At 45.3% G+C, this 15981-nt stretch overlaps 1 protein-coding gene across 6 annotated transcripts in view; it reads left to right on the forward strand.

The window, feature by feature from the left end:
• The window catches only part of kmt2cb (lysine (K)-specific methyltransferase 2Cb), a 69677-nt gene that overhangs the window by 44959 nt on the left and 8737 nt on the right, over nt 1-15981 (forward strand). For 3 of the 6 annotated variants that reach the window (XM_034104648.1, XM_034104652.1, XM_034104651.1), the window contains 21 exons: nt 264-404; nt 500-532; nt 1166-1312; nt 1415-1556; nt 1664-1899; nt 2029-2102; nt 3178-3375; nt 3598-5541; nt 6090-6403; nt 6521-8055; nt 8146-8257; nt 8455-8518; nt 8633-8693; nt 8823-9055; nt 10778-12409; nt 12647-12838; nt 14302-14466; nt 14565-14694; nt 15238-15385; nt 15499-15683; nt 15821-15957. In XM_034104648.1, coding sequence (XP_033960539.1) covers nt 264-404; nt 500-532; nt 1166-1312; nt 1415-1556; nt 1664-1899; nt 2029-2102; nt 3178-3375; nt 3598-5541; nt 6090-6403; nt 6521-8055; nt 8146-8257; nt 8455-8518; nt 8633-8693; nt 8823-9055; nt 10778-12409; nt 12647-12838; nt 14302-14466; nt 14565-14694; nt 15238-15385; nt 15499-15683; nt 15821-15957 — 7823 coding nt within the window. The remainder of the gene's footprint in view (nt 1-263; nt 405-499; nt 533-1165; nt 1313-1414; nt 1557-1663; nt 1900-2028; nt 2103-3177; nt 3376-3597; nt 5542-6089; nt 6404-6520; nt 8056-8145; nt 8258-8454; nt 8519-8632; nt 8694-8822; nt 9056-10777; nt 12410-12646; nt 12839-14301; nt 14467-14564; nt 14695-15237; nt 15386-15498; nt 15684-15820; nt 15958-15981) is intronic. The other 3 variants (XM_034104649.1, XM_034104650.1, XM_071206277.1) reach the window with 3 other exon arrangements.

Raw genomic sequence — 15981 nt, forward strand, 5'->3', positions numbered from 1 at the left:
CAACATTCAAGTGATTGTGTACCTTTTTAAGAAAGTTCACAGTTCCCAAAACATTGCTTTTAAACAACACAGGAACCCCAAGGCGCTGTAATCATATACTGTTCAGTTTTGATTGCATTCCTCAGGCTTTTAAGAAAATAAACATGTTTTTACTTCACGTGTGTATTTACGTATGATCACGTTCTGTGTCGGGTTGGTTTATTTGTGTGTATGTGTGTGTGCGTGTTATGATTTTGTTTTTGTATGTCTGTGTGTTTCCACAGCTGGTCTGGACATTGGGCCCCTGGCAGACGGCTCCCCATTGATGCTCCAGTCTCACGGTGGCCGCAGGACTCCTCGATCCCTCCACGAGGAACACCTGGACGGTATTCTCAGCCCGGAGCTGGACAAGATGGTCACTGATGGTCAGTTCAGGAGACCAGACATACAGACACTTTTATTTAAAAATGTCATACAGGATGTGTAATGATTGTTTTTCTCTTAATTATTTTCATTTCAGAATCAATCCTCAGCAAACTTTACAAAATTCCAGGTTTGTCATTTCATCTTACAGCCTAGAACCATGTCATGTACTACGCTAGTTAAAATGTATGTATTAAGTTGTGTTATAGCACTTAGACCATGATTCAGAGTTTAGCTAAATTGTACAGGTGTCCTTTTAATACAAAAAAATTATAATTTAGCGCTGATAATAAATACAAAATAATTGTAATCTTTCAGTGCTTTTTACCATCTTAAAGGTGGGGTAGGTAAGTTTAAGAAACCGGCTCGAGATACACTTTTTGTTATATTCCATGGAACGCTCTTAACATCCCGATAGCGATGAATATCTTCAGTGCTTTGACAAAAAATCCATAACAAATGTCATCTGTGGAAGCCGTAGTACTGTAAAAAGCACGACCAATCATTTTAACCAGCCCGGCTAAAGTAACTGGATGGCCTACCTGCCTGTCAGCCTTCCATCTGTGCACAAACTTATCTCGTGCCCTCATTGGTCATGTGTGCGTTCGTGTGTGTTGGAGGAGGGGCTCTGTAAGGAAGTGGCAGATTTTTCCGGCTGTGTATTTTCAAATTCTAGCGCACTCGAGCTGGTTTCTCCAAAATTACCTACCCCACCTTTAATGCATATTCTAAAACAAGCTTGTACTGTTTGACTCTATTACAGAGCTGGAGGGCAAAGACGTGGAGGATCTCTTCACAGCAGTCCTTAGCCCCAGCACAAGCCAACCTCCTCCACCACAGTTGCCTCATCCCCAGGGTCCAGGGCACCTCCCTGCCACACCTGGCACTAGTATGCCTCACCCCAACACAGGTACATCATCAAACACCTTGTCGTTGTCAGAGGTAGCCTTTGATTTCTTGTTTTGTTATAGAATCTATGCATCTTATTCACCCTGTTCAATCGTTTGTGTAGGGAATCCCATGTTTCCAAGGATGCCAATGATCAATGGTATGATGGGACCTAACCAACGCTTTCCTACAAATCCAGGAGCAGGCCCCTGCATCCCAGATAATTTCTCCCCCCTTAACCGTATGCCTTTCGATGACAATCCAAGGTAATGTCCTGCCTTCCTCCTTAAAACTATCAAATATTCCATACGTTCAAATATATTTGATTTGTTTCTTTAAAGCCAGAATGTTAAGACTTCATATGTCTTCACAGGGATAGACAGTTTAATCAGATGCCTAGAGAGGCAGTTGATCCATGGTCCTCCCCTGCCCATGGCTCCGGCCCTGCAACCCCTGGACCTCTACCTGAGGGGGAGACTGAAGCCATGTCAAATTCCCAAAGGAGTACACTCAAGTGGGAGAAGGAGGAGACACTTGGAGAGCTAGCCACTGTAGCACCCGTCCTATATACCAATGTTAATTTTCCCAACCTAAAGGAAGAATACCCAGGTTCGCACATATTTCCCCCTTTCTCCGTGTTTTTTATGGTCATCATTTCAGTCACACAGTTCTAACAGTTATTCTTTATGCTCTGTGATACTGTTGGCATGACAACTCTTCTTCTCATTCCTTCAACAGACTGGTCTACAAGAGTAAAGCAAATTGCTAAACTGTGGAGGAAAGCTAGTTCCCAAGACAGGGCCCCATATGTGGTAAGAACCATCATACTTGCAGATTTTCTTCAACTGTCTTAAAGAAAAAACGCTTTGTACCATGACAGACATCAAACTGCTACTTTGACTTGAACTGACAAATTAGGATGCAGAAGGCAAGCCCTTATCACATCTGGCGTCTTGCCTCTTGCCAATGCGATTTGAAATCCGGCCATTCGCAGATGAACTAATTAACAAAGGAAGGCCTGCTGTGTGTTAGAACTCACTATGGTCTCAGTAATTAAGTTCACTCTAGGTCATTTTATCTGGAAGGGGTCAATTTCAATGACCTTGCCTTGATTTAAAAAAAGAAAATAAATCATGTATGTGAGTGTTTTGTCACTGGTTACATGATGGTAGTTTCTTTCAATCTCACACCCCAACTATTAACATTCCTGATACACAGAGACAGGATGACTTCCATCCTGAGCTGCTTATAAAGTACAAAGAAGTCAAGTAACAATCGGTGTGGGTAAAATGGCAATCCAGTGGCAGGGATGGAGACTCCTTTCTCACACATCATCAAGTGTCAACTCTGAGCTAATGAGGGGGGAACCTCCATTCATGTTTCTGGATTACAAACAAGATGGATATGGTCAAAAATAGAAAGAGACAGTGTAGCAATGTTCCCAAACAACTAGCATTTTGGATTTCCTGCACCCTGTTTCAGGTTGCATCTATTCAGGATTCAGGTTTCTGGTTAAGATGCTGGTTGGTCCTCAACCCGTATATGTGCGAGGATGTAGCATTGGATCGTAGCTTAAATCCATCATTTTGAGCATGAGGTTTGCGGTCAGGTAGTTGACTAATAAGAGGGGAGCTGGATATCATCTTTTGACATGAACCTGCCTGCCTTTATTAAAGTCCCTATCTGCCAAGTGAGATATTGAAACAAATGCTATGAAACAGGATTTAATGTTTCCTACACAACATTGTTTTGTAGTACGAGTGACCATTTAAAATATCACACTTGTTTCAGATAATAAGGATAGAATAGGTTATCTTTGTGCATTATTTCTGCAATCTTGTATTTGATGTGTTTTTGTTTTGCGATTGTGATTGATTTGCTGTTTAGCAAAAGGCAAGAGATAACCGAGCAGCCCTGCGCATCAACAAAGTCCAGATGTCCAATGAGACGGTGAAGAGGCACCATCCCCAGCAACAGCCCCCTGAGGTGTTTGATCCCAACATACCACTAGACACAGAACTGCTGTTTAAAGACCCTTTGAAACCAAAAGAGTCAGAGCATGAACAAGAGTGGAAGTTTAGACAGGTAAGAGTGTATGCAATGAAGTCAGGGAATGCAGCGGCAGGTTAATTAAGACAGCTAAGAAGTGGTGGTTTAGTAAAGCTCCATAAACAACTGCACTATCCTCCACATTAACCCTGGTGACATTGGTGGTTAGTAGGTCCAGTTCATTTTTGGCATGAGACTGATATTTTCTGCATCCTTTTCTGATTTCTAATCCCGCTTTTCACTGTGCCTTTCCCACAGCAAATGAGGCAGAAGAGCAAACAGCAAGCCAAAATTGAAGCAACTCAGAAACTGGAGCAAGTAAAGAATGAGCAACTCCAGCAACAACAGCAGCAGCAGTTAGATGGAGAAGGCAGCAACAGTGGAAACCAGAGCCCAGCCTCCCAGCCCAGCAATGGCAGCATGTCCCCCATGCAGCCCCTCAATTCTAAAGATGGCTTTGCCAGGCCGCAGCTACCAGGGACGCCCACTTCATGTGCCCCAGAGGATGTGTTCCTACGACCCCCTCCTCCGCCTCCCTCTGGCTCTTCCTCCCAACCTCAGTCCCCTCAGGTATTCTCCCCAGGTTCCTCTAGCTCCAGACCCTCTTCTCCATGGGACCCATATGCCAAGATGGTTGGAACCCCAAGGCCGCCAACTCTTGGGCCAAATGCATGTCGCAGAATGTCTGTGGAATCTGGTAAATCCCCCACAAACTTCATGGAGCCGCAGGACAGAGGGAGGCCCTCTCCTGCCCATGAATCCTTCGGCTCTCCAACATCCATGAGCAGTGACCCGTATGCCAAACCTCCTGACACCCCAAGGCCAACGAGTGAAATGGACCCTTTCCTGAAGCCCATGGGTCCCCCCAGGGCTAGTCAGGCTCAGGGAAGGCCCCCAATGGGTTCTCCAGGCAGAGACGCATACTCAAGACCCATGATAAGGACTGAGGCCTATCAGCGCATGGCCCAGAACAGGATGATCTTGTCCGACCCTTACTCAAGGCCTTTGCTAACGCCATTCCCTGGAAGTAATGAGTCTGGCTCGGTCCCTCTGTTCAAAACACCCATGCCCCCTCCTCAGGCTCAGGATCCCTTCAACAGACCAGGTCAAAATCCTAGTGACAGGTTCTCCCAGAATCTGCAGAATGACCCCTATGCTCAGCATCCGCACACCCCAAGACCGTCTGGGAGCGACAACTTCACCAGTCCTCCTAGAATGGGCCAGCATCACCCTCAGGGCCACCCGTTCGCTCAGCCGGGACCAATGACCCAAATGTCTAGAAATCCTTATGCCCATGCACCTTCCACTCCAAGGCCTGACCACTTCACCTATGACCCCTTTGCCCAGCCCTCCGGTCCCATCAAGTCAGGCGGGGACCCTTTCTCTCAGTCAACAGGAAACCAACGATCCAATGAACTCAGTGGTCAACCTCGCCCATTTTGTGAGCCCTACGCCCGACCTCCCGGCACTCCTCGTCCACATGACAACTATGGTCAACCTTCAAATCACCAATCCTCAGACCCTTACTCACAGGCTCCTTCTACTCCTCGCCCCAGTGGGATGAACCAGTTCACCCATCAGTCGCACCCTGGACAAAGGATGTCACCCTCCCACTCGATGGACCCTTATGCTCAGCCACCAGGCACTCCACGACCCTCTATGGGAGAGAGGTTTTCTAACCAGAGGGGGCCAATGGAGCAATTTACAAGTACACCATCAAGGCCAGGAAGTAGCGACATGTTTTCCCAGCCTGGGGCCCTCAGACCAATGCTTAATGACCCGTATGCCCAACCTCCGGGGACCCCACGGCCTGGTCCTGATGTGCTCAGCAGACAAGGGCCAAGGCAAGGACTAATGGGAAGCCAGGATATGTTCTCCCCACCTCAAGGCAGACTTCATGAGCCTTTCCATCATCCAGGCTCTCAAACACCGAAACACCCTGGTGTTTCAGAAGATGGCTTTATGCAGTCGCCCTCCAGAAGACCCAATCAGACACCGAGCCACGATCCATATGAGCAAGCACCCATGACGCCTCGTCCACAGTCAATGGAGAAAATGGAAATCAAAGACCAGTCATGTGTGGCAAACAACGGTACTGGCTCTCAAGATCTAGGCCAACTCTCCAACAACCTACAAATGCCTGGTGCTCCCATTGATGCTCAGGGTGTGGCTCTCGCTGAAAGTGAGGAGAGACTCCGACAGGTACATTAATAATGGGTTTTATGTGGTTTTATCGCTGTGGCTGACTTGGTTTTAACTTACAAGCTACACAAAATACACTTGAAAAATATTAACCAAAAAAGCATAGTAGGTAAAATGTAATTTTATCAAATAGGAATAATGGCTTACTTTTAAAAATTAAGTTAGTGCTTATAAATAGTATAGAGCAAAAACGTTATTATTCTGTCATAGGTGGACAGCAGCTTATAAACCACTAAATAGCGACCGAGCCAAACAAAAGTAATAACATTTTACAATCGGTGCATATAATAAATAAAAACAGCCATTCATGACGTTACGAACAAACAAATGAAACAAACGAAACAGAACAAAGAATTAAAAACCTGAACCTGCTTTGAGCTGGCAGGTAGGGAATTCCAGAGGGTTGTGCATTGCTACGCATTAGCTTTGGAATTAAAGTAGGCCAGGTCTTAACAACTAGATGCACAGTATTATTGTAAGCTAAAGATTGCAAATGTACATTGTGATTAAAAAGGCTTTAATGTATGTCTACTTCTTGTGCTTCGCAGCGTCAAAGAATTAGAGAACTAATCCTCAAGCAGCAGCAACATAGAATTGCTATTCGGCAGGAGAGGGGCCCTCAGGATCCTATTGGCAACATGAACCCAGGAACACCACGTCCCTGGCCCCAGGAGGACCATGGGCAACAGGGGGAAATGTTCAACCGACCTCCTCCTCCTTATCCTGGACAGGGACCCATAAGAGGGCCAATGCGGTTTCCTGGACCTTTTCCAGGCGACCAGCGTGGCCCTTTCCCTAATGAGGGACAACTCCCCAGGGGCCCACATCCTGGAGATCCTAATATGAGACATCAGGGACCAAGGTTCGTGCAAAATTCAACTTTGTGTTGAATTCATATTTCTTTAATCAATAACACAACACTGCACACATCTGGCTTGGCTGTTTCTCTCTATTTATGTGTATTTTTTATCCAATTTAGGTTTGCATTTCCACCCGGGGTTGTAGGACCACATGGGGCCCAAGAGTTTTTTCCCAGGGGGCAACACCCAATGCAGGAAATCCCTCCCCTAATGAGACGATCCATGTCTACTGAAATGGCAAAGAGCATGGGAGGCAACCCTATGGGGCTGCCCCAGCACTTCCCACCACGTGGTATGCCGGTGCAGCAGCACAACATCATGGGCCAACCGTTCATTGAGCTGCGACACAGAGCAGGAGAAATCAGGCAACGCATGCAATATCCCCCTGGAGCCATGCAAGGAAGCAACATGGATCCCATGATGCAGGGTCAAAGGCTACCAGGCTTTCCAGGAGGACCTGACTCCAGGTTCCCTTTAAATCAGGGACCCAGAATGTTAGACCCCATGGCCAGCCACTCTGGCCATGCACAGCTGTCTGCAAGCATGGACAATCTTCATCAGCATGCCCAAATGTCAGGAAACCAAGCACTCAGACAATCTCTTTTGATGAGATCCATGAGCCAGCCTGCTTCAAATGAGACCCTGAACATGGCAGCATCTATGATGCTGACTGCACCCCCTGCTGGGCATTCTGAGGCTGCCTCAGCGTCAGGCAGTGAAAATGAGGAGAAACTTGATGCAGAAGAATCAGCAGTCAAAGATCTCGAGGACGTGGAAGTAAAAGACTTGGTAGATGCTGACTTGGAAAACCTAAATTTGGATGCTGATGATGGCAAAGACCTAGATCTAGAGACAAACGACCTACACCTTGATGACTTCCTAACCTCTGGGAAATTTGACATCATTGCATATACAGACCCTGACCTTGATGACATCAAGAAAGACCTGTTTAATGATGAACTGGATCTCAGTGATCCTATGGATGATCATGCTGACCACACAGACCTCAACAAAAACTCAAGCACAGGAACTGAGGCGTCATCCAGTTCAGCATCATCAAAGTCAGAGGCTTCGGGTGAGCAGTCCTCAGCTGAAATCAAGCTGGAAGCTCCTGGGGGTAAGGACTTTGCTTCTTTGGCACCCGGGCAACAAATTAAAACCGAGGTTAAGGACTGTAAGAAATCCCCTGTTGCGGCAGACCAACAACCAACTGGAAACACCTTCCCCTCAAACCAGCAGGGAATGCTCTCTGACTCCACCCCGGTCCTGTCTAGTTTACTCATTAAGCAGCAGCCTGAGGAGCAGTCATTAAATCCAATCGGTGAATCTGTCAGTCAAGGAGGTAAACTCATGCCCCAGCTGAACCAAGTCACTGACACTCAGCATAACTCGGGACTGACAGATCCCAACACTGAAGACGAAGATTCTATGAGTGATTTTGGGCTGGAACACAGCGGTTTGACCCCAGCCCAGCAGGCAGCGTTGAACCAGGCTCTTGGTCAGCAGGGGCAGCTGCACCGTCCTCTTCTGCTAGAGGAGCAACCGCTCCTACTGCAGGACCTTCTGGACCAGGAGAGGCAGGAGCAACAGCAGCAGAGACAGATGCAAGCCATGATACGACAGCGTTCCAGCGACTCCTTCTTCCCTAACATTGGTAAATAAGTTTGGCCACAACTTCCTCTCGTGTAGTTTAACATTTTTGTTTGCCAGTATTTTATGAGAGTGAATTATTTGTCATTTACAGATTTTGATGCCATCACTGACCCCATCATGAAAGCAAAAATGGTGGCCCTGAAAGGCATCAACAAAGTCATGGTTCAGAACAACATGGGAATGACCCCATTGGCCATGAACAGGTACAAAGTTCACTTTGGTACTTTTGTATTTAATAATATAGAATGTAATACTCGTAGTGGCAGTTTGAGGATTAGTTTTTGCTATAAGCTAGTGAAGTACCAAACCATCCTCTACAACATTGTGCGAATATTTAAAGAAATGCTACTCTGATTGAGAGCTGAGTAAACGGTACATGTTTGTGGTCTTTCTCTGACAGATTTCCTCCTGGTCCTGCACCACCTCCTGAAACACCACCACTTCCTCCACAAGTTCTTGGACAGGTATTTCAATCATTAATCTCCTTGAATGTTATTTAAATTACTGCTGCTGTGTAATATAATAATAAATATCTAAGTTGCAACATATGATAACTTATTTGTCAACCTTCCTTTCAGGATGGCAAATTAACACAAGTAGCGAGACCGAATCCTCCAAGCTTTGGACCAGGATTTGTCAGTAAGTTCTTTAAAAAAGATATACATTTTAAACTTTCTGGTTTGAAGGTCTGTCAGCACTTGAAATGTTAAGATGTTTGTTGCTCATGCTGTCAAGATTGCTTATAAAGAGCCTCATTTCTTCTTTCAGACAATGCTCAGAGGGCTCAGTACGAGGAGTGGCTCCAGGAGACTCAGCAACTACTTCAAATGCAGCAGAAGTTTCTGGAAGAGAAGATTGGGGCTCACAGGAAGTCTAAGAAAGCCCTGTCTGCCAAGCAGAGAACAGCTAAGAAGGCAGGGAGAGAGTTCCCAGAGGAGGACACTGAGCAGCTCAAACATGTCACAGAGCAGCAGGGTGTAGTGCAGAAACAACTGGAGCAGGTAAGGTCTATCCTAGCCCTGCACAATCGCTGCCCTAAGCATTGTCCTTTCAATGGTTCTATAAAGCAAGGTTTAATGTATTCAAAGGTTTGGCAAATAAAATCCCGTTGGCCAAATCTGACCCCCAACTGCCTGATGTGCTTAAGACCATGTTATTGACAGTCTGTGGTGCTGAAAAAGGGTATTCCTGAATAACAGAAATTAAAAACATTCCCTCATTTTAACTGCAAGCTTATATTCAATCACTTTTTTTTTTTTTTTTCTTGATTTTTTTTTTCTTGATTTTATTAATCTGTGTGAATCTTTGCTGTCCTGATTTTTCACGCTTACCCTGTTGCTGCTTTGTACAACTGAATTTCCCCACGGGGATTAATAAAGGTTTATCTTACTTAGTGAACTCGGTGTTAGGGTTAGACCTAAGATCTAAAATAATGCCACTAAGGGTGCGTTCACACCTGCCTTGTATAGTCCGGTTGAATCGAACCCTGGTGCGTTTAGCCGCTTGGTGCGGTTCATTTGGGTTGGTGTGAATGCAGTCCGAGACCTCTTAAGTGAACTAAACAACCGGACTCTGGTCCGCTAAAACAGGTGGTCTCGGAGCGCTTGCTTGCGAACTCTGGAGCGGTTCATTGCTGGTGTGAACGCAGTCCGAACCAAAACATAGGACGCGCAGTATTTACGTGTCACAAGAACGTGGATATCTTCAAAATCTTTAGCGAAAGACTCTTTCAAGACATCCGCGGTTGTTTAGTTAAAGAGTAAAGCAGAATGAAGTGTTGAACAGTGTCGTGTAAAGTAACAATTCTCCGTCAGCTACATAAAAGTAAGAACACCTGTCGTCGGTGAAACGACCCTCCTGACTGCAGAACGTCTCATTATGTGTTGTAATGTTTTTTAACGGACGTTGTCTGATTATATATTCATATGCGCGGGCCGCTAGCGTCTGTTGATCTCCAGACTAACAGCAGCATGAGAATAACCTGCCGAAAGTGCCGATGCTCCATGGCGGAGGCTCCGCTAGAAATTGCCGGGATTTGCGTTTTTACTCCCTTAATGTCTGACCAATGGTTGAACAGCATTTCCGTGCACATGACTTGTGTTTAAAGTTTATAGTCCGTTTGAGTTTTGCCTGTGTGAACGCAAACCGAACCTTCTGAAAAATGAAACAATGTAACAAACTGTTGTCTGGTGCGCACCAGAGAGCGGACCATTAGGTGTGAACGCACTGATGTAAAAGATACCATTTTTTACCTTTCCTGTTTTTTTTTTATTACATATTTCTGAGATTTGTCATCTTTGTTATTGGTATTGAATATTAAATAATTTAATCTGAATGATCTAACAGATAATGTAGGTATAGTGTATGCTATAAACTATTTCCTTTCAAATGGCTTGAAAAAGTGATATCTCAACCGACTGACAGATTCCAAACACACAGCCTTTGTCAGCAATGTACCTGTCAACCTGCCTTGACTCGCTAAAAGAGCAGTGCTCAAAACAGAATCCTGGCTCATTGTACTTTCCAACTCCTGCTTTTAAAGTTGAATTCTTCTTCAGTTACTGTTTAAAATACAAACCATTCATGTCCTCTCTTGGGTAAACCTGTGTCCTTGTGAATTAGCTTTTTAAGTGATAAAATGCCTTGAAAGTGATGAAAGTGATTTCTTTGGTAATTTCATAGAGAAACTCAATAACAATTATTCTGAATATGTTTTGTTTTAGATCCGCAAGCAGCAGAAGGAGCATGCTGAGCTGATAGAGGAGTACCGGGTAAAACAGCAGCAAAACAATATGACCCCCATAATGCCTGGGATGCACGCGATGCCGGGCCCTGCTGGCATGGTCCCCAGCGCAGCCCCAATGAATCCCATCATGCAGATGCCTGTTCATCCTGGCCAGCCCAATCCAGCTCAGAATATGCCCAACCCACCACCCGGCTGGCATCCAGGTGCTCCGTTGCCCATGGCTGGACCAGGAATGCCCCCTATAATGCCCCCCCAGGTACCTGTCGCAAATCCAGGCCAACCTATTCAGATGCCAATGGGTAATATACCTCAACACCCACCACTGCCTGTGGATCCCCAGGCACCCCCAGCGCCACCAGGGGGTGTAAAACCCATGCAGTCGGGTAGTATGAAGTTCGATGACAACAATCCATTCAGTGAAGGCTTCCAGGAGCGGGAGAGGAGGGAGAGGCTTAGGGAGCAGCAGGAGAGACAGCGGGTGCAGCTCATGCAGGAAGTTGAACGTCAGAGGGCCCTGAAACACCGTATGGAAATGGAGCAGCAAGGGATGATGGGGCCTGATGGCAACATGGCGCCTCTCTCTCAGATGCCGTTTTTTAACGCAGAGCTGCCACAGGACTTCATGCAGCCCCAAAGGCCTCCTATGCAGCAGCAGCAACAACTCGCACCAATGTTCCCCCAGCAGCAGGGCATGCAGCCAGGCATGGGCTCACCACCTGGGACCTTTATGCAAGGGGAAAGGAGGGCCATGATGGGCAATGGGATGATGCCCCGTGACATGGGGCCTGGTTTTGGGCCTGATAATCTTTCTCTACAAGCACCTAATTTCCCCCAGGGTCAACCCAGACCTCGCCAGTTCAGTGGACCTGGAATGATGCTTCAGATGCCAGGTGAGGGTCCCCCATTTGGAGTCGACTCTTCTACACCTCTGCCGTCTAACTTCCCGGGCTCAGGTCAGTCTCTGATCCAACTCTACTCCAACATCATCCCGGATGAGAAGGGGAAAAAGAAGAGAAACCGCAAAAAGAAGAAGGATGATGACGCAGACTCAGTCAAGACCCCTTCAACTCCACACTCAGACCTCACAGCCCCTCTCACCCCGTGTGTGTCGGACACCTCCTCAACTCCAACCAGAAACACCCATCTATTCGGTGACCAGGACTTGTCAAGGTCCCCCATACTGGGATCTTCCACCCCCAGTCACTCAGAGCTGGAGAGGCAGCTCTCTGGAGGCCAGTCCGGACACCTTGGTCTCTTATCAGACATGTCAAGAGCCCAGGCTCAGGAACATGACAGGATCCTTAGCAACATAAAGCTGGAGCAGACTGATGCCAGCGAGTGTCATGGGCCTCGGGACGGGCACATCAGCTCAGGAATGAGCTCTGTGAAGCAGGAGGGCAATAAAGGGAGTGGGTCTCCCTTCCCTGCTGGGCAAAGTCCAAACAAGGGGGAGGCTGGCAATGAACTACTGAAACACCTTCTGAAGAACAAGCGCACACCTCCATCTGGATTCTCCCAGCAGAGATTGGATGAGAGCATCCGCTCAGAGGAGGAGGAGCTCGCTGACTGCAAAGCCCTGCTGAGGCAAAGCTCCATGGACAGCAATGGGGTCAGTTCTTCTGTTAGTCATACAATTAGATCAGTGAGGGGGTGATCATAGTGAGTCATAGACTGGCTAAGTGATTCAGGTGGGAGGTGGTTAAATTAGTCACTGCTGATGATTTTTGAATGAGTCATAGTTCTGTTTGAAAACATCTAACTATTAGACATAATGCCGCTCAAGTTATTTGAAGTTAATTCATGCCTTTTTTATATGCAAGTATTTCAATCTTTCTCTCATCTGCAGGCGTACTCTGATGGCACTCAAGACTTTTCTGGACCTGTGATCCCCGAACAGGAGAAGAAGAAAGGAAGGAACAAAAGGGCTCCGAAAGGAGGAGAGAAACCTGCCTCGCGCTACAAGAAGAGGAAAAAGGAAGGGGATGAGAGGCAACTAATGCACTCTGGGCCCGACACTGTAATGACCCAAATCAAACAGGTAAGATTGATTTGACCACCTTGTAACCTGCTCTTTATAGAACTGGTTGAAGCTCCACTGCTGCACATCTTTGGGAACAACGGATGGTAGAAAGCAATAGCTGGAAATCTGAATGCTTTAATCAGAATTGTAAAGTATTAATTACTGCCAGAATAGAAAACGGTCCCCACCAAGTGCACAGACACTAATTTCACATATTATAAGCATATTACTATAATTAGGTACTTGTTGGATGACAGCTGCACACAAGCTGTTATTATTAAGGAGAGTGGAAGGAGATTTGCTATTATATTTCAAGTCCCTCATTGATTGACGCTTATTTATTTAAATGTTATGAAGCTGTCTCACTCATTTAAACTGTCGTACACACATCTTCGCAACATGAAATGTGCAACCATGTTGTTTGCTAATTTCTCGCAAGTTTAACTAAACTGTAAATTGTAACTAAATTGTAACTTACTGTGGCTTTGAGCTGGAAAATATTCTTTACTTTATTGTACACTTAACTGTTTGATTCTGCTACTTTTTACCCGCCTTGTTCTTTGCAGCAAGGTTGATAACTGGACTAGAGATTTTACTTGAGAATTGTTTTTATTAAATCCAAACTCAAGGTCACATTTTTAGAGATGGCCGTTAAGGAGGACTATATAAAATATATATATATTATATATATATTTTATCGTTTATTTGGCAGGGACAATGCACAGTAATGAACACTTAAAACATTAAAATGTGTCAAGCGTAACAGTGCCAGATTTAGCTTTGAGCTCAATTCCATCCGCAGTCCCTCACATAAAACATTTAAGAAGTTTACATTTTACAAACATAGCAAAAACTAAATATGCAAAAGAGCAAGAGCAGCATACACAAGTATTTATGACATGGTAATACAATCTAGCAGCAACGACATATAAAGTGCAAGAGAGGATACAAGAGATACCTAAAGTGCAAGAGGAGATACCCCTGTATTAAAGTGCATTTAGCGGTGATATCTAATATTACAGGACATGAAATACCTATGTATGGTAAGAAATGACCACCAAATTTAAAAAAACAACACCATTTGAGCTTTAAAAATGACTATTGATAGTCTCGCAAACCCACTCACTGACTTATGACAGTTCTTTCTGTACCATAAATAGGCAAATGAACATGGTATAGTAACGAAAATGTTATACCAAACACAGTTAATGCTCGCCTCATTTACTTAATAGCCTTGGTGGTGGAGGAAGGGTTTTTCTTGTATGAGAAATCCTTATATCCACGATGAACGAAGCTGTTTATGATTAGATCATCTTAACTATCAAATAATGTTTACTATGTTAGGTCTTCTTATTTTTGTTTGTTTTTAGTGCTTATATCTATAGACTGTAATATTCTGTTAGGGGTTTGGGGCTCTAGCATCTATTGCACTTTATTTTACTCCGATCCCTTCCCCTGATCCTGTGGTTCTCTCCCCACAGCAGCTCTCCCTGCTGCCCCTCATGGAGCCTCTGATTGGGGTCAACTTCGCCCATTTCGCTCCCTATGGCAGCAGTGAGCTGAACGGAGAGAGCCTCCTGGCTGGTACATTTGGCAGCGCCTCACTCGATGGAGTCTGTGACTACTACTCCCAACTGGCCTACAAGGTGAGATCTGCTTACCTCACTTACTGGGTAAACAGAGTGATGTTGTGATGTTAAGATGTCTGCATCATGCCATGCTGACACTCTATTGGTTCCTACAGCAGAGTAACCTGAGCAATCCACCAACACCACCAGCGTCTCTTCCTCCAACCCCACCACCTGTGAACCGACAGAAAATGATCAATGGATTTGCCACGACTGAAGAGCTGGCCAGCAAAGCTGCTGCCATGGGTAAGCTTTCAGAAGGATGTATCTCGCAAAAAACGTTTACGTATCATTTCATTCATTTAATCGTTTATTTGAACAGGGACTGGAATGCACATCGATGAACACTTTAAACAAATAATGCTTCAAATGTAAATATGCAGGATTTGAGCTTTGAGCTCATTTCCATCCGTAGTCCCTCACATACAACATTTAAGAACATGACATTTATATACATAGCAAAAATAAATACATGATATGCAGAAAGAGCACGAGCAGCATATACAAGTGTTTACCACATGGCAGTACAATGTAACAGCTACGACATATAAAGTGCAGGAGAAGATACAAGAGCTACATCAAGTGCAAGAGGAGATAACCCCGTATCAGATCTCCCCACTCGGTCTTCTCCATTGCCAGAAGTTTGCTTATTATTTGAAACTATGAAGACGACCATCAAATCTCAGCTAAATATCTGTTTTCCAATCATTTTAAAATGAATGCACTTTGCCATGTGCATACGTTTAACCTCGAGTGTATTAACATTGTGCTCCTTCCTGTTTCATACAGTGTCCAAAGGCTTGGTCCCAAAGCCGCTGCATGTCCCATTCAGGACTGAGGAAGACCTTCTAGCCAGGGCCATTGCTCAGGGGCCCAAAACTGTGGATGTCCCAGCCTCCCTCCCCACCCCTCCTCACAACAACCAGGAGGAGCTCAGGTAAATGCATACAAAAACGGTGTCATTCCGTTTGTCTTCGTGTTGATTAATCCTGTAATAATGGATTAGGCAACATGAGGATGACAGAAGGGGTTTTCTTTTGATTTCTCCAGCAACAGAGGACAGGAGCCTTGCAAGGAAAGAGATACTCCAGACAGTTTTGTTCCATCCTCTTCTCCTGAAAGCGTTGTTGGCATGGAGATCAGTCGCTACCCTGACCTGTCTCTGGTGAAGGAGGAGCCTCTGTCCCCCTGCCTGTCGCCTGTCCTCCCCATGCTTCCTGCTCCTGATGGGAAAGGTAAATCCACACAACTTGGAAAAACTCAACACAATTATTCCTATATTTCTGTAATGTATTCATAATTTGTGTATGCATTTCAAACACTCAACTCCAGCAACAGTGTTTTGGCTAACATTTCCTATTTGATTCTCCAGGGTCAGAAATCAAACTGCAGGTTATCAAAACGGAGCCTTCTGCAATGTTCTTCGGCTCCCCCTTTGGCTCCATGTCTAATGATTCCAAACTAGGCCTGGTGTCTGTAGCCATCACAATGAGACCAGCTGCAGCAGAGGTAAGCATATATATTATGGAACCG

This window comes from Pseudochaenichthys georgianus, chromosome 17, assembly GCF_902827115.2.
Source record: "Pseudochaenichthys georgianus chromosome 17, fPseGeo1.2, whole genome shotgun sequence".
Taxonomy (NCBI): Eukaryota; Metazoa; Chordata; class Actinopteri; order Perciformes; family Channichthyidae; genus Pseudochaenichthys; species Pseudochaenichthys georgianus.